The sequence below is a fragment of the Aspergillus terreus genome, genomic scaffold (genome assembly GCF_000149615.1).
Source record: "Aspergillus terreus NIH2624 scaffold_6 genomic scaffold, whole genome shotgun sequence".
In the NCBI taxonomy this organism is placed as follows: Eukaryota; Fungi; Ascomycota; class Eurotiomycetes; order Eurotiales; family Aspergillaceae; genus Aspergillus; species Aspergillus terreus.
Genome location: NT_165929.1, coordinates 381975 through 399401, shown reverse-complemented (window position 1 = coordinate 399401; position 17427 = coordinate 381975). Strand labels below are relative to the sequence as shown.

The window sequence follows — 17427 nt, the reverse complement described above, 5'->3', positions numbered from 1 at the left end:
ATTGGGAGGGCTTGATATCGAATCAGGGTCTGATAGGCCTATATTAGGTGGCTATATCGATGTTTGATGTACGGAGTAGGCAGACAAAGAAAAACATTGTCAGCATGAAAAGCACCGGTGGACCGTCAGTCCAGAGTGTTGTACAAAATATTCTGTCGTTTCCTTTTCTAGTTTACTTTTACTCCGGTGTACTTTGTTCTACGTATATTGTATATTTGTATAGATCTGGCTCTGTCTGGCTCTGTCATCGGTACCTGATCTGCATCGCAATGGAAATGGAAGATCGCGTCGATCGGATCCCTCAGCTACTTAAAGGGGTAATCTGCTAGGCAGAGACCCAAACAAAGCACCAGGCACCTTAACCACAACGGGACAAGTGGAGCTGCCAGAATTCCAATCATCCTGCTGACTCATTCTTGTGCATTCTTGTACACCCTTATGCCTTCTTGTGTATTTCATTCCTCATTCCACTCATCAACTCTATCTCATTACTCTTTCTATACAGAGTATACAGAGTATACAAGATGCATCTACATACAGTTTATATGTCTAAACGTCTGCCAATATACATCAACTCAAGCCATCAGAAACCCTTTATGCCCAGGCACACCGCTTCTCCCACCCCTAACGCCACAGAACCCTGGATCGCGGGTTGATGCATCACCCTGCAATGCTGACTGGCGGTCACAGCCTAAATCAGCCGAGGGGCTGTCTGACCTTCATAAGATAAGACCCAGGACAAGCCCCGCCAGCACGAGCTGACTATCATACCCCTCTCGACAGTGGCCATGCTCCCCCCCACTCAATCCGCGCTTTGGGACACCTTCCTCGCAGACCATCCGGGCGTCGAATTCGTCTGGCTCCAAGTTCTCGCTTACAATGGTCTGCCACACGTCGTCATTCTCCCTGTCGCCCGCTTCGCCGATCTCGTACACAAAGGTGAGCCCGTCCCCTTTGTGAAAGCCGGTCTGCACTTGGAGCCCTTCGACCGCATGCCGCGCGGCGTCACCCCCGGCGGCGTCTGCTATTTCCATCCCGATCTCTCCACCGCCTACTGCAAGCCCGCGCCGCGATCCAACCATGCCGTGGTAATGGTCTCTTGTCAGGACGCCGACGGCGCACCCATCGGTGAATGCGCGCGATCGCGACTGGCCTCCCTAACCGACACGCTCACGCAGGAGACCGGGTTCGCCCCGCTGGTCGGCTTCGAAGTCGAGGTCGTCTACATGCGCCGGGTCGTCGTCGGCGGGAAGACGGTCGACTATGAGGCGCTCGACGAGCCCCACTCGGTGTTCAGTATGACCGCCGACGACCAGCGCCACCTCGACATGCTGGAGGAGACGGCGCGCGCGCTGCTGGCCGCGGGCATCGCGCTGGAAAAGTTCCACGCCGAAGCTGCCCCCGGCCAGTGGGAGTTCGTCCTGCCGCCGGCGTCGCCCGTTACGGCCGTCGACTTGCTCCTCCGCGCCCGCAGCATCATCAGCGACGTCGCGGAAAAGTACCAGCTCCGGGCGACGACGTGTCCGCGCCCGTTGGGCCGGGACCCATGCAGCGGCATGCATGTGCATCTGTCGATGAACCCCACGGGGTCGCGCGGTCTCGACGAGTCCGAGGCGTTCTTTGCGGGAATCCTGGAGCATCTCCCCGCCGTGATGGCGTTCAGTCTCTCGCAGGACATGAGCTACCGGCGCGTGGCGAATGGAATCTGCAGCGGCGGCGAATTCGTCTGCTGGGGTTGGCAGAACAAAGAGGTGGCGCTGCGGCGCATTGCGACGAACCGGTTCGAGGTCAAGCTCTTGGATGGGCTGGCGAATCCGTATCTGGCACTGTGTGGGTTGCTCGCCGCCGGGCTGGATGGGATGCGACGCGGTCTGCCGCTGACGGCGGGAAGCTGTCCGTTTGCGACGGACAATGTGCCGACGGAGGAGCTGAAGGCGCTGGGGATCACGAAGCTGCTGCCGCGGTCGCTGGCGGCGAGTCTGGATGCATTGACTTTTGACAAGGTGCTGTATGAGCTGGTGGGTGCGTCGATTGCGGAGCCCTACATCTCGATGAAATGGGCCGAGATCGAGGTGGTGAATCGGATCGATGCGGACGAGCGGCGGAACTATTTGATTGGGAGGTATTGAGCTTGTTGTACTCCGTATAGGAGGATGGAGGATGGAGTCGGGGTTGTGGAGAGATATATTTGAGACATGGCTCCACCGTAGGGTCTTGGAGGATCGTACTTGGACAGTGTGTGTGCCCGTAGAAGACCCGATAGCTAGCCTACGCAGACTCGTATGTACGGAGTAGAATAGAGATGTGATATACAAGAGCGTATATGCGTGCTATCCATCTTCTCCTCTGCTTACTCCTAGAGTAATGTTGATAGGTGACGTCACCACTGCGCCGAACACGGCAGCCCTAAAAGACGGTGGTGGATCGATCGGTCATAGCTTTTCTCCCTATTCCTCTTCCATATCCTATCACGTCCGTCGCTGGCTGGTCCATCTCAAGGCATCCACCATTCGTCGTGACTTTTTTTTTTTTTATTTTTCTCTCTTCTCGCTTCTCCGGCGGCTGGCCGCTTTCCGTTGATCGCGTGAAGCTTCAACTCCCTCTTCTGTCTGCCCCGCAGTCTCCGACTGACTCTTCATCGATCCTCCCATCCCCCCATCCCTCTTGAGGAACGCCTTCTACGCCAAACCCGGTCATCATGTTCGGCGTGATTGCAGATCTGCTCTCGTACGTACCTCTATACATTGGCCCCCTTCCCTGTCGATGACTCGGTCCTCTTTCAGCTGAAGACCCGTCAGCTCTCACGCACCCGTCCAGCATGCTTACCACCTCGCAGCTCGATCATTACGATCCTCTTCCCCATCTTCGCCTCCTTCAAGGCCCTCCGATCAGGCGATCCCTCCCAACTCGCACCATGGCTGATGTACTGGGTGGTCCTGTCGGCCCTCCTGATGGCGGAGTCGTGGACTTACTTCATTGTGGGATGGTACGTCCCCATGGTCCCTAGTATCTACGCTGTGTAACACCGTCTCCCTGACACTCTCCACAGGCTCCCCTTCTACAGCTGGATCCGCCTCTTCTTTTTCTCCTACCTGGTCCTCCCGCAGACCCAGGGCGCCCGTCTCCTCTACCAGACCTACGTGGACCCCTTCCTCGAACACCACGAACGTGAGATCGAAGAGTTCATCGGCCGCAGCCACGAACGCGCCAAAGCCCTGGGCCTGCAGTACTTCTACCAAGCCCTCGACTGGGTGCGCGAGAACATCCTCCATCTGCCCGCGCAGCGTCCGGCCGCGCCCCCGCCGCCGACCGGGCCCGCCTCCTACGCCCAGTCGCTCCTCTCCCGCTTCAACCTGCCCACCAGCACGACCGGTGTGAGCGGTCCCATGCCCACCCCCAACAATGACTGGTTCTCGGCGATCAGCTCGGCCGTGGCGGCGGTGACGTCGACGGGGAAGAGCCCCGAAGCCCGCGCCGAGGAGCTCTCGGCCAGCGGAACGCTGCTGCCCCGGGAGATGGCGTCGATGTCGCGCGAGGAGAAGGCGCGGTACATTTCCAACCAGCGGGATCTGTTGGATGTGGTGCGGAACGCGCTGGCGCGCGAGGAACGCAACCTGGACGAGTCCCCGGAGGACGATCTGGCGTATGGCTCGGCGTCGTCGCTGCGGAAGAACCGGAGTGACAACTCGTTCGATCATATCCAGCCTGAGGATGTGCGCGATCGGTCGCCGTCCGGTCATGGGGGTGGGAACTGGACGTCTGGGTGGTTTGGCGGCGAGCACGGCGCAGGTGGTGGTGCGGCGGCGTCAGGCGTGGAATTTGCCGCTCGGGCTGTAGAGGAAATAGCTCGGTCGCGCAGTACTCGATCTTAGATTGAAGGCATCTGGTTGGGGGTTGCAGGTCGGAGGACACAGGCCACGGCGAAGAAAGGGTTTCTTTCTTTCCCGAAAGAGCTACGCGATGTCATCGCCTGTTCGGGGCAAGGTTTATCTGCGAGGGAGAGTTTGGTACCTGCGAAGGACGTAAGGGTGGAACGATAGACTCAATCCGATGTGCGTCACGAGCACCCAACTTCTGCCTATCTAACTGCTATCTAAGTATCTATGTAGGCGCCAACAAATATCTCGTCGAGTGTTGGTGGAATGACATCAGGCAGGTACCTCGAAGAGAGCCTGATGCCTGATCAGGCAGCAATACGAACGGAACGACACCGGAACCGTATTTTATCCTCCTTTGCCTCCCATAGTAAAGCCCATACTCTTTGGCTTTTTTGGCTTCTTTGATTGAGATTCTTTATCTACTACCTAGGTAGTAAGTACCCTTGAGCTTCTAGACATATTACTACAAGATCCTATACCATATGATGCTGGTCCTACTTCATCCTTTCATCGTGATTTCCATGTGCGTCTCGGGGTTTCAGGCGGGTGTTTTTTTCATCCGAATCGTTTCCACCACAGAATCCCACAAACCACCATCACCAGGTGAAAAGAGACAGAAAAGACAAGAAACAATAGAGAAAACTTGTAGAACGATAATAAATAGAATATCAGAATAAACTCCCCTTTTCTCCTAGAAAATCCGAGGGCAGACCCCCCGTACGAATGTGTGACGCCCGATCTCCCTCCGCCGGTTTTTTTCGTCCCTCACTTTTTTCCCTTTCCTCTTTCTTCCTCTTCCTCTTCCCTCTCTTCTTCTCTCTCTCTCTCTCTCTCTTCTCACCCTCTTCCTTTTTTCCCACCCCCATCGTCGTTGACTACGACGTGATTATTCGGATCGTTGGAAATCTGTCGGTGTTTCTTCTCTGTAAGAACTACGCCGAGTTTCCCTCTTTCCCTTCCTCTCCCCTCTTTGTCGTGTGGGATAAGAGATTACCATAATTTTTTTTTCTTCTTTCCTCCAGGTGGATGTGGGAGTGACCATCCGTCGTCCTTCCCACGCTTTGACATCACACCTCCCGCTGAAAAAAGTCATCATCGTCTCATCCTCTCTCTCTCTCCTTCTTCTCATTTAAGCGATTTCGGCTCTTCTCCCTCCCCCCGACCTGTCTAATGACCTCGATCCCTCCCAAGTCAGGCCTTCAACCTCAAGGACAGAGCACCTCCACTCAGGCCGCCTCCTCCTCTCACGCCTCTTCCCCCTCGCTCAGTGGGAAATCCTCGCCTCTTCCGCCGGCCTCGAACAGGTCGTACGCCTCCGCCGCCACCAAGAAGTCCGCGACGGACTCGACCGCCGCTCCCGTCACCGTGGGCGGCCCAGCGCAACATGGGAAGTCGACCTCAGCATCTCCTGTGAGCGGCAAACCCATGCAGCAGTCCCAGTCGACTCCCGGCGTCACCATCGTCAATGGCGCCCCGGCCCAAGGCGATCACTCGCGCAAACCATCCGTGACCATCACCTCGGCCGGCACCTCGGGCAACTTCCCCAACGGCGGTGCCAACTCTCGTCCCAATAGTCTGCAGTTCGGCTTCGCCAACCAGCAGACCTCTCCCAACCTGGGCAACCCGGCCGTTCTGGCCAACCAGCCTCAGTCCGGCCTCGCGGTCTCCCCCAATATGAACCCTCGCGTCACCTCGCCTCAGACCTCGCCTTCGCCCATCCCCCAGCCTGCCTCCAGCGGTGGCCGGCCACCGCCATCTTCATACCAGTCCCAGGGCAACGTGCCGAACTTTGGTAGCTTTGGTGAGGCCGGCGATAACGTAAGTACTTCCACGAGAACCCTCTATTCTCCTGTGGCGTCTTTTCTACTTCCGATCTTCCCATCTCTCCCTTTCTTATCTCTTATCCGGCAAACGAAAAAAAGGAGAAACCGCGGAGAATGCCCCAGCATAGTCCCCCCTTCTTGGCATACCCGTGAGAATCTTCCGAAATTAATAATAACATTTTTTTTCTCCTACGGCAGATGCGTCCTACGCCCCAGGCCCCCCTTGGTGCTGGTCCTCCGTCCACCCATCTCCGTCGGGAATCCTCTCAGTCGACACACAGCGACATGAGCAACCACATGGGTAGTGGTCCGGGTCGTGGTGGTTACCCCCATCAGGGAGGCCGTGGCCGCGGATACTCCCAGTCCGGCTATCAGGGCCAGATGCCCTACTCGCCTGGTCCCAACTTCCGCTCGCCTAACCAGCCGCGCGGTGGTCCCAACATGGGCCCCCAGTTCCACGGCCCTAACCAGGGTCGTCCGATTCCGCCTTTCCCCAACTCCCCCCAGGCCAGCCGCAGCCCGGGTCTCGCCACAGCCCATCCTGCGACGCCGCAGATGAACCCGGTGGCCATGACGCACCCCCAGATGGCTCCCCAGCCTTATGGCACCTACCCGCCCCATATGACTCCCCAAACTGTGAGGACCCATTTCCCTTCTACCCAGAAACCCTTCCGCCGCGGCACGGCCTTGCCCAAGAAGCGACAAGGTCCCCGCGTGCTTACTGGCCCCAATGATCGTCGCTTTTCAAACCCCCGTATCGCGTTGCCACCACCCAACCTGGCACCGGAGAGTGGTCATTTTGAACAATATCTAACGCTGATGAAAACCAAACAGGCGGCCCCCTATTACGATCCCACCTACGGCTACTACCAGCCCGGCTACATGGGCGGTTTTATGCCTCCCTCGCCGCAACCGCGTCCCGGAATGCCCTTCAACCCCCAGGCTCATTACATGCAAGGGCAGTATCCCGTGCAGTCCCCCGCCCAGGCCCCGTCGCTGTCTCGCACGCCCTCGCAAGTGTCGAACGATCGCCCCGGTTCCAGCCTCGGCCAGGGTCAGCCTCCCGCGGGTCCCCCTGCCCCAGGCCATGCGCACACGGCCAGCCGTTCCTCGAACAGCCCCGCGCCGGGCAAGTCCTCTCACTTTGTGATCCCCTCTAACAAGAAGAGTCCCCTCATCATCAAGGATCCTAGTGGTGCCGTGAAGACCTTCGACAAGGCTCCCGCTTCGCCCTCGCGGGCCGCGCCTTCCCCCGTCCGCGTCGCCACCCCGACGGCCACCCCCTCCCCCCCGCACCGGTAGCAGCGCCGACCACACCCGTTCCGACTCCAAGTCCACCAAGACCGACGAGGAGAAGAAGCAGGAGCTGAAGGAGGCCGTCCGTCAGCGGATCGAGCAGGAGGAAGCCGAGCAGCGTCGCAAGAAGGAAGAAGAGGAACGGAAGCAGAAGGAGCAAGAGGAAGCCTCCAAAAAGCAGGCCGACGAGGCCGAGTCGGCTCGCAAGGAGCTGGAGAACCTCAGCCTGAAGGACAACAAGACCGAGGAAGCCAAGCCTGCCGAGAAGGAGGAACCCAAGGCTCCAGAGCCCGCTCCTGCCGACGAGGACGAGATCGACTACGACGCGATCGAGCGCGAGATGGCCGAAATCGAGGCGAAGGAACTGGAGGCCGAGCGTGCCTACTACGCCAAGAAGCAGGCCGAGAAGGAGGAGAAGGAGCGCAAGGAAAAGGAGGAGATGGAGGCGTACGAGGCTAATATGAAGAAGGCGGAGGCCGAAGCGGAAGCCCTCGAGGAAGAGCGCGAGCGCAAGCGCCAGGCGGGTCAACAGGACGACAGCAGCAAGGAGCTCTTTGCTTCTCTGCGGAAGGGTGGATGGCAACCCAGCGAGGTCAGCACTCCCGCCGACAGCGGTACTGCCACCCCTACCTCGGAGGCGTCGATGGGCCCGCCCCCCAAGCCCACCAGCGCCACCAAGCGTGAGAAGCCCGCCGCGCTCAAGTTGGAGACCAGCAAGAGCGTCGAGCCTCCGCAGCCCAGCGCGGCCATGAAGTCGCTCCACTCCGCTCGCTTCGTCGACGACCTCAGCAAGATCACCTACCCTGCCTCGATCGTTTCCCCCAACCCCGCTCTCAACGCCAACGCGCCCGCCGACCGGAAGTTCCACTACAACAAGGAGTTCTTGCTGCAGTTCCAGAACGTGTTCAAGGAGAAGCCGTCCATCGACTGGGACGCCCGCGTGCGCGAGACCGTCGGCGACAGCGACTCATCCCGTCCGGCGTCCGCTCGCACTCCCATGAATGGCCGCAACCCCTCGCGGGGTGGTGGTGGTGGTGCCACCCAGGCTCCTTTCCAGATGGGCTACTTTACACAGTCGACCGGCCGTTTGCCCTCGGGGACGAGCTCGGAACAGCGATTTGCCCTGTCGAATGCCGCCCGCGCTGCGACGATGAATTCGTTTAGCGCTTTCGGACGATCTGGTCTGGGCATGGGATCTCCTTCTGTCAGCCGTTCTAGTTCTGCTAACGCAATGCATCCAGGCATGCCTCCTTCCCCTCGCGTTGGGTCCAGCAACCGTTCCGGCACTCGGACCGGCAGCAAGCGCGACAAGCACCAGGCCAAGAAGGAAGAAGACATGGCCAAGTCCATGCCTCTTACCGCCGGAAAGGATGTCGCCCCGATTCAAATCTCCGCCACCGGCTGGAAGCCGCGCAGTATCGGCCAGGCTGCGGCTGCGGCTGGCCCTACTCCTGGCGGCCATATGCCTCCCGATGTGGTGCAGCGTAAGGTCAAGGCCGCTCTCAACAAGATGACCCCGGAGAACTTCGACCGTATTTCCGGCCAGATTCTGGAGATCGTTTCCCAATCCAAGGACGAGTCGGACGGACGGACATTGCGTCAGGTCATCCAACTTACCTTTGAGAAGGCGACCGACGAAGCCCACTGGGCTTCCATCTATGCCAAGTTCTGCAAGCGTATGCTTGAGAGCATGAGCATGGAAATCAAGGACGAGAACATCCGTGACAAGAATGGCAACGTGGTGGCCGGTGGCAGTCTGTTCCGCAAGTATCTCCTCAACCGTTGCCAGGAAGAGTTCGAGCGTGGTTGGAAGGTCAACTTGCCTCCCAAGCCCGAGGGCCAGACCGAGGAGGCCGCCATGATGTCCGACGAGTATTACAAGGCTGCCGCCGCCAAGCGGCGTGGTCTCGGTCTCGTCAAGTTCATCGGTGAGCTTTACAAGCTGGGTATGCTGACGGAGCGTATCATGCACGAGTGTGTCAAGAAGCTCGTCGACTACGAAGGTGTTCCGGAGGAGGCCGAGGTTGAGAGTTTGACCAGTCTCCTCCGCACGATTGGTGCTAGTCTGGATGCTTCCGAGAAGGGGCACACCATGATGGACGCCTACTTCAACCGCATCCAGCTCATGATGCAGATCGAGGGCTTGCCCAGCCGTCTGAAGTTCATGCTCATGGTAAGTAGTATCCCTCTCTTCGCGTGAGGTGTGTGATTACTGACAGGCTCCCAGGATATTTGCGATCTGCGCCGCGCCCGTTGGGTCTCCAAGGACAGTGACAAGGGTCCCAAGACCATCCAAGAGATCAGAGAAGCTGTAAGTGTCGCTGTTATGGATCGCTTTGTCGCATCTGTACTAACTTTCCCAGGCTGCCCGCGCCCAACAAGAGGCCGAGATGGAGCGTCTGCGTCAACAGGCCAACCGCGGTGGTCGCCCGGCGATGGGCCGCGGCGATGCTCGCAGCTACTCTAGTGGCTACGGCCAGGCCCCCCCGCAAGATTTTGCCTCCAGCAAAGTTGGGAGTGACGACCTCCGTCGCCTGCGGACGACCCGGAACACGACTCAGCCCATGTCGTTCGGTCCCTCCAGCATGCTGGGCTCCCGCAGCAGCAGTGGTCGCAAGAACCTTGGCCCCGGTGGCAACCTGGTTCGTGGTAGTGACGACAGCGCTGCTAGCAGCCGTACTGGCACTCCTCCTGCCAAGAAGGAAGATAAGGAGGCCGCCTCATCGATCAATGCATTCAGGTAAGTTTGGACCACTAGAGTTCTCTCGACTGCATCTGACTGGCTTCTCCAGTGCTCTGGCCAGCTTGGAAGACCGGGATAACATGGCGACGTCTCCTCCGTCGAACCCTACCTCCCCTCTGATGAGCAAGTCGCAACCCGCGGTTGAGCGCCGACCATCCAAGACCCCGTCCAAGGACGGCGAGGAAGCATCATAGATTCTTTGGCAATGATAATGAAAACATTATTTCCTTTTTCTTCTGGAAAGACTCCCGCCGTTTTACTCATTTTATTCTTGATCCCCTCTACCCATCTAAGTTCCATCATGTCTCTCACCCTTGGACCATCTTCCTCTTCTCGTCCATGATTTCGATCCCTCGGTCGGCTCACATACACTTCTGTTTTTCTCTTCTTCTGCGGGAGCCCAGAGGGGTCCCTTCCCGGTCGTTTTATATGTACAATGAACGGAAAGAAAAAAAGCTGCAGCACGAAAGGCTGTCAGGGAACCTCGAGCAGAGCTGTCCAAAGGCCACGAGTACGGTTGAGGGTGTCTTTTTATGTCTCTGTGTTTTATTTCCTTCCTTTTCCTTCGACCCTGAGGTCCTTTCCGTCGCTGTTGTCGTGTCGTTGCATTTCCAATACCCGGGGAGCTTCAACGGTTGTCTTCCACCACGGAAGACTACGTTCTGATCGTTGGAAGCGAGCCACTTGCAAGAGATTTAGTAGTTGTTGATCTTCATTTGCTTTCTTTACCGCTGATTTTTGCCTCTGTATGCATTGCATCTACACTGGTTTGGTGTGTGAGCTGGCGATCAAGTCGTCGCTTGTCGTCTGGTTGTGTGATTTCGCTGCTGTGCTTTTGCCGCGTGTTCTTAGACAAAATTTCGCTAGAAAAAGTTCCTTACTTCATTCATTCTGGACTCTACTTGTACTGCGTTGCGTCCTGATTGATCGGCTTCTTTTCTGATATGTGTTACTTAAGTGGTTTTGCCTGAGGGACGACTGTCGGGGTTTTTCGTTTAGTTAAGTAGTAGGAAATGGGATTTCATTCTTATATTGTGGTTGTATTGTCTTGTAGCAGCCTATCTATGTAGTGTCTAAATGACTGATTATTATGTAGTCTGGAGGCCGGCTTGTCGTTTCTGGCAACAGACTGTATGCTGATGCGTCTATCGAGGCGTTAGCTATCCCCGAAGCGTGGGATCTGGTCCGGATTATCCTGTCGTAGTAGTGGACCGCAGTACATGATTGCGGGTCCTATCTATCGGCTTCTCAGGTGGGGAGACCTTGCACAGTGCGCGTGTAGGTGTTTAGGCAACGATCGTCGAAGAGCCTGTCGTGTATGCATGCGTAAGTAGTTCAGGGTGCAACTGGTCGGAACTACTTGGTCATGTCCTCCGTGACAATGACAGGAATCTCGGTCCGCGAATCTCGGTTCTCGTCCTGGACTGAATCCGTCGAGGATTCCTTCGCATTCGACGCGCGCTCATCGGCCTCCTCATCCGTCGAACTGTCACTCTCCGTCGTTTCAGCGCTCGCTGCAGGGCTCGGCGACCCGATGTTTGGCGAGGGCGACACATGTTCGTCGTGCGAGGCACTGCTCGGCTCAGAGGACATGGACAGCGAGGAGCGCGACGCGGTCGTGTACGACTGCGGGAGACCCAGCGCGGCGGCTACGGCGGCCTCCTCGCCCGGGAGGCGGGAGATGTGGCTCTCGGTGCTGGAGTTGGCGTCGAGGATGCGGCTGCCGCGTTGCTCGCTCATCTCTAGGATCTGATTATAGCTGCGGCGGGTGGGATCGGCCAGTCTCTTTTTCTTCTTCTTTTCGCGCTTTGGCGATGGGCGCACCACGATCACGGGGATGGGAGACTGCTGCAGGCAGTATTTGGAGACGGAACCCGGGAGGAGGCCTTGTACCCCGCCTAGGCTGCGGCCGCGAGTGCCGACGATCAAGACGGAGGGTTCGTAGATGCGGATCTACCAGAGTCAGTCTCTTATTTCTCGCTCTCGATTGTGAACGGGAGGTACCATTCGCTGGATGATGTCCTGGATTTTTCCCACGGCTAGTTCTAGAACGACGCTAATAGCCTTCTCATCCTGACTGTTCTTCTGGATCACCTGTTCGAAGATCTTCTCCGCTTCCTGGCGGTATTTCCCGGCTTCGATACCGGCGTCGCTAGCGATGCGCGAGTCCTTCTCGACGGCGCGCAGACAGACGATCTCATCGCCGTCGTCCACCAGCTCGTCGATCAGCCACTCCAGCGCAAAATCGGAGTAGTCGTTCTGGTCGATGCCGCAGAGGAATGTGCGGCTGCGGCGTGTACTCTGGTACCCCTTGTGCTTGTAGTTGAGAGTGAGGGAGAAATCGGCTGCGTCGGGGTTGTCAAAAGTGTCGAAGGAGACTCCTCTTTCGTAGGTCCTTCGGACTGTTAGTATGGGTCACTGGGCTTGGGGCGCGGACGGGGATAAGGGTAGGAAAGCGAGGGCTTACTGCGGTGGAGGGGGAGACGGGCCCCGCGAGGAGATCGGGCGGTCTCGCTCGCTCGATTTGTTCCTCTCGCGGGTAGGGAGATCGAACTGTGAGCGTCTGCGCGCGGATGCACTTGCCGACCGGCGCGGGGGCGGCCCGTCGGTGCTCCCCGTGGAGGGATTCCCACCGATATTAAACTGGATGGATTTGCGGCGGGGACTGCCCGCTGAGCGTGCGTGGGAGGTGCGGGAGGGACGAGAGGAGCTGGTGGTTTGCTGCTGCGGGTCATCGGCGTCAAGGGATTGCTTCGGGGTGGATTCAGTGGACATGATGGCAGGGTGGAGAGGGAGTTCTGGTAGACAGGGATGTAGAGCGAGAGAAGGATTCTGCAGATGCAAGAACGGGATATATATGCACGCGGTCTGTAGGGAATAAATAGCTCGGATCAACCGCCGTGGAGCTCGAGGAGTTCGGCGAGTGGCACGATCCGGAAGCCGGAGATCATGGTTTGGATCGGCTGAGCGCCCGTAGGCGATGGGAGGTATCTGTGCGACGGACAGATGATGTGTGTGAGGGAGAGACGCTCGGAGGAGGTCGGAGGGAGGAGGAGAGAGGAGAGTGGAGGGAGAAGAGTTCCGGATGCAGACGAGAGGGAGGGAGAATTGGAGGAGAGCCGGCAATGACGGAGAGGAGCTGCGGGGAGGGAAGGCGGTGAGGGGTCACGTTGATGGCGGTGCCCTAGGCCATGCTGTTTATACTACTTGCGATGTGTTTCTCATGAAAGCTCACTGACAAAAGATCATCGAATAACATGGCCTCCTTCTTTCAGTATCCTCCCTCCCTCTCCGAAGAAGACGGCCTCCATATCGCAGCCCACATCCAAGACTGGCAGATCAACCACGGCTCCATGCTGAAGGACATTCGTTCCCAGTCCGCGCAATCAGTCCTCTGTTATCCTATCGGGGTCTCAGTGTTTCCGACTCCGTTTCCCAAAGCACAGTTTGATAAAGCCTTGCGCTTGCAGTCCATATATCATGAGTTATACTGTGCGTTGGCGGAGGATGAGCAGTGGATCTTTGACACAATCAAGGATCTCATCTCAGTACACCCGCTTGCCGCAGCGTTATGGGACATCCATAAACGAATAAAATCATCCGGCGGGTACTGTCAGGAACTTTCTGTTGGGATCTTTCGTTCAGATTATATGCTTCATGTTGAGGGCAACCCCACGGAGGACAAACCAGATCTAGGACTGAGACAAGTTGAATTCAACACCTTCTCCTGCGCAGGAGCCTCCCATGCCGACAAGGTCGCCGACATGCATCATCACCTTGCCCGTACGGGAGTATATGCTTCTGATGATAGCCCGATATCAATCACTTGTCTTCCGCGGAATAACAATATCAACAACGTGGCCGCATGCCTGGCAGAAGCGCACACAGCATACGGTCCACCAAAGAGCAAGGTCGCGAAGCAAACAGTTGTCCTCTTCGTTGTCCAGCCTCGTAACTTCAACATAGCTGACGAACGGCCGATCGAATACGCGTTATGGGACCGGGATGTCCCGATTCCCGCATATCGGGTCGACTTTGCCGAGGATGTCTTACAATACACATCTCTCACGGAATCTAGAGAGCTTCTCTTCCATCCTCCCTGGCGGGGATGGCAGCCGCCGGTTGAAGTGTCCGTTGTGTACATGCGCGCAGGATATGAGGCTCAGGAATATAATGAGACCGGCGTGGAAGCACGTCTGCGCCTGGAGATGTCGCGGGCAATCAAATGTCCATCTTTGCTGGCCCATATCCTCACCTTTAAGAAGGTTCAACAGAGACTGACCACTCCTGGCGCATTGGAGCGGGTTCTTTCCGCTGAAAAAGCGGCTGTCATCAGATCCACGTTCGTTCAGATATATCCCATGGATGAATCGGAACGGGGCATGTACGCACGGAGCCTGGCGCTGGACGCTCACTCGGCGAGGGATTACATTCTCAAACCGTCGTTGGAAGGAGGCGGGAATAATATATATGGAGAGGATATACCACCGTTTTTGGCCAAGATTCATCCGTCGTCATGGGGTGCGTTTGTGTTAATGGAGCGCATCGCCTCTCCGCGGGTGGATAATGTTTTGATGTCACCACAAGGGATTGGTCTAGGAGGGGTGGTGTCGGAACTGGGGGTTATTGGAGGGTGTCTGTGGCGAACGGGAGAGATATTGTCTAGTTCGGTGGCGGGGTGGTCGTTCAAGACAAAATTTGAGGAGGTGGATGAGATGAGTGTGGTGAAAGGGTATGGATGCTTTGACACTCCATTGTTGTTTGAGCAGTGATGCCTGTGTGAGTATACTATAGACGGTGTTGGTCTGCTCTATACAAATCCATATGCGCTAAACCTAATTAGGTAAATACTATACACTAGGTATACCACAACATCGTAGACTCATACTTTCAGTGTGGAGAAACAAAATCACTTAGTGGAGCTTGGTTCATATGAGAAAGACATCCTTTCATTCTCGTGGTTGAACTGACTCGGCTATGGAAGGTCGCATCGAGCGTAGGCTGCAGGCAACACCACTAGTGGCTGTAGGCCTAGCGCTAATTCAGGCAACGACCAGGCAGTCAGGCCATCACGGGCTAAGTAGCCTCCATCCGGCGCATTTTAAAGAGCTTCACCATTTCCCTTCCTCCTCTAACTTCGATTGTTTTCATCTTCAGTTCATGGGGCCTCTTCCTTCCTTTCGCATCCCCTCTTACGACACCATTACACCGCGGCTTCTGGATTACTGCCCCTGACGTGGTTGGCCTAGTGTTCCGCCTCGTATCCCCCAACCCTCAACAATCTCTCCTTCTCTTCCCCCTGTATATGCTCTCTGTCCTCTCGAGACTCTTGCAACCCAACATGGCAGGTGGTTTGTTTCAAAGCTTTGTCATCGCCCTCAGTGGCACCTTTTCCGGTTATAAACAAGGTAAGACTGGGAATTACGGCAACAAGCTTCCGAACGAATGACGTCTGACTCACTCCAGCCGAAGTGAGAGCTCTTATTGAGAGCCATGGGGCAAAGTTCAGTCATTCGGTGACGAGTGACCTCACCCATCTCATCACTACTCAGAGAGAGATCGACAACAAGAACTCCAAGTGTGAGCTATACCGAATGTCAACTTCCTCTGCACTCCGCTGACTGCGCAAAGACAAACAAGCCACCAAGGTCTACAACTGCAATATTGTATCGTTGGACTGGCTGATCGAATCGGACAAGGCCAAGAAGCCACTTCCGGAGAAGAGCTACGTCTTGGGCGCAGACTCCAAAGACTCCAAGTCAGACGCCAAAGACGGGGACACAGAGAAACCCGAGAAAAAGAAGCGGACCCTGGAAGAAGCCCTGGAGATTGAGGAAGACGGCGCGAACAAGAAGCCCAAGGATGGCCAGAAAAAGGGCGCCAAGTCGGTGGTTGTTCCTGTGGATGACTGCTGTTATCTGAGAAGTAGATATACCACTCCAACCCAAGCTCTCCTACACAAAATAAACTCACCCATCTACAGGCAGCCACTCTGTGCACATTGATGACGCCGGCCTTATCTGGGACGCGACGCTCAATCAGACCGTCTCAGCGAACAACAACAACAAATTTTACCGCATTCAGATGTTGACGAACCGATCGGGAAGCGAGTTTATGACTTGGACGCGCTGGGGCCGCGTAGGGGAGACCGGTCAATATTCACTTCTCGGCGACGGCTCCTTTGACAAGGCTATGGCAGAGTTCAAGAAAAAGTTCAAAGACAAGTCGGGCCTGACCTGGGATAATCGCCTAGATCCTCCCAAAAAGGGAAAGTACACGTTCATTGAAAAGAACTACGAGGAAGAAGGCGAGGAGGATGAAGGGGCTGAAGAGGCTGAAGGCGCAAAGGACAAGCCAGAAGTCGAGAGTGTTTTGCCCGGGCCGGTTCAGGATCTCATGTCCTTCATTTTCAACAAAGACCACTTCCTTTCGGCAATGGCGTCAATGTCGTACGATGCAAAAAAACTTCCTCTAGGGAAGCTGAGCAAAAGGACGCTACGCTCCGGATTTCAGCTGTTGAAGGATCTTTCGGAGCTGATGAACAACCCTACCCTGGCCACCACCAAGTACGATACTTCCATCGCGGAAGCAACAGCATATCTCAGTGACCAGTACTTTACGACAATCCCTCACGATTTTGGTCGGAACCGACCTCCTGTGTTGAACTCGGAGCAGGCCATCAAACGAGAGCTTGAGCTTCTTGAGGCCCTCACCGATATGGAGGTTGCCAATGGTATCATGAAGGAGTCCAGGGATGCGGACACGATTCACCAACTTGACCGTCAATTCCAGAGCCTTAACATGAGGGAAATGACTCCATGTTCGTGATACCCTCGATGTGCCCTACAGTGATTTACAGTGATTTAGACTGACAGGTTACAGTGAGCCGTACTTCTACTGAGTTCAAGGAGTTGGAAGCGTATCTCCAGCTGTCTCGGGGAGCCACCCACCATATCAAGTATTCGGTGATGAATATCTTCCGAATTGAACGAGAGGGCGAGAACGATCGTTTCATGTCGTCCAAGTATGCGAAGCTGAAGAATAGCAACCGGCGTCTGCTGTGGCACGGTTCTCGCAGTACCAACTTCGGTGGTATCCTGAGCCAGGGTCTCCGCATTGCACCCCCCGAAGCTCCGGCTACTGGTTATATGTTCGGAAAGGGAGTCTATTTTGCCGATATGTCCAGCAAATCGGCCGGCTACTGCTGCCACTACTCCAGTGCGAACATGGGTCTCCTGCTTCTGTGCGACGTGGAACTGGGAGAGCGCATGCTGGAGCTGGTCAACGGCAACTACAATGCGGATCAGGACTCGAAGAAGCAGGGCATGATTGCTACTCTCGGCCAGGGAATGTCGGTTCCGGGCGGCTGGAAGGATGCAGGCTGCGTCCACCCCAGTTTGCAGGGGGTCTCGATGCCGGATATGGAGACGCCCTTGGATAGAAACACCGGCAAGTGCCTGCAGTACAACGAATACATCGTTTATGATGTGGCACAGATTCGGCAGAGATATCTCTTCCAAGTGAAGATGTGATGGAGGGTGGAGTCTGATTTTATTTCTTTTAGTACCCTACAGCGACTGGCGTATGAGGGCATGGGGCTGGTGTTCTCGATTCCTAATTGACACGCATGGATTGTAACAACACCTCCAAAACATTATAGATGAGTTTATCACAGAATTGAGCAACA

The 17427-nt window shown here is 56.2% G+C and overlaps 6 protein-coding genes across 6 annotated transcripts; 5 read left to right on the top strand and 1 right to left on the bottom strand.

Moving 5' to 3' along the window:
• Nucleotides 1–788: 788 nt before the first annotated feature.
• On the top strand, nt 789–2129 carry ATEG_04388 (FluG family protein; the record flags this gene model as incomplete). Its single annotated transcript, XM_001213566.1, has 1 exon — nt 789–2129. One exon carries the CDS (start codon nt 789–791, stop codon nt 2127–2129), a length of 1341 nt encoding a protein of 446 aa, XP_001213566.1.
• A 569-nt stretch (nt 2130–2698) lies between these two features.
• On the top strand, nt 2699–3872 carry ATEG_04387 (HVA22/TB2/DP1 family protein; the record flags this gene model as incomplete). Its single annotated transcript, XM_001213565.1, has 3 exons — nt 2699–2727; nt 2837–2986; nt 3050–3872. 3 exons carry the CDS (start codon nt 2699–2701, stop codon nt 3870–3872), a joined length of 1002 nt encoding a protein of 333 aa, XP_001213565.1.
• A 1176-nt stretch (nt 3873–5048) lies between these two features.
• ATEG_04386 (putative eukaryotic translation initiation factor subunit eIF-4F) lies at nt 5049–9934 on the top strand (the record flags this gene model as incomplete). The annotated part of the gene is made up of 8 exons (XM_001213564.1): nt 5049–5696; nt 5801–5850; nt 5983–6337; nt 6536–6955; nt 7089–9170; nt 9225–9308; nt 9361–9737; nt 9790–9934. 8 exons carry the CDS (start codon nt 5049–5051, stop codon nt 9932–9934), a joined length of 4161 nt encoding a protein of 1386 aa, XP_001213564.1.
• A 1162-nt stretch (nt 9935–11096) lies between these two features.
• Nucleotides 11097–12515, bottom strand: ATEG_04385 (universal stress protein; the record flags this gene model as incomplete). The annotated part of the gene is made up of 3 exons (XM_001213563.1): nt 11097–11693; nt 11745–12135; nt 12208–12515. 3 exons carry the CDS (start codon nt 12513–12515, stop codon nt 11097–11099), a joined length of 1296 nt encoding a protein of 431 aa, XP_001213563.1.
• A 578-nt stretch (nt 12516–13093) lies between these two features.
• ATEG_04384 (glutathione synthetase) lies at nt 13094–14512 on the top strand (the record flags this gene model as incomplete). The annotated part of the gene is made up of 1 exon (XM_001213562.1): nt 13094–14512. One exon carries the CDS (start codon nt 13094–13096, stop codon nt 14510–14512), a length of 1419 nt encoding a protein of 472 aa, XP_001213562.1.
• A 569-nt stretch (nt 14513–15081) lies between these two features.
• Nucleotides 15082–17272, top strand: ATEG_04383 (putative poly(ADP)-ribose polymerase PARP; the record flags this gene model as incomplete). The annotated part of the gene is made up of 5 exons (XM_001213561.1): nt 15082–15148; nt 15207–15320; nt 15372–15665; nt 15724–16560; nt 16623–17272. The coding sequence occupies 5 exons, from the start codon at nt 15082–15084 to the stop codon at nt 17270–17272; spliced, it is 1962 nt and encodes a 653-aa protein (XP_001213561.1).
• Between the last annotated feature and the right edge of the window lie 155 nt (nt 17273–17427).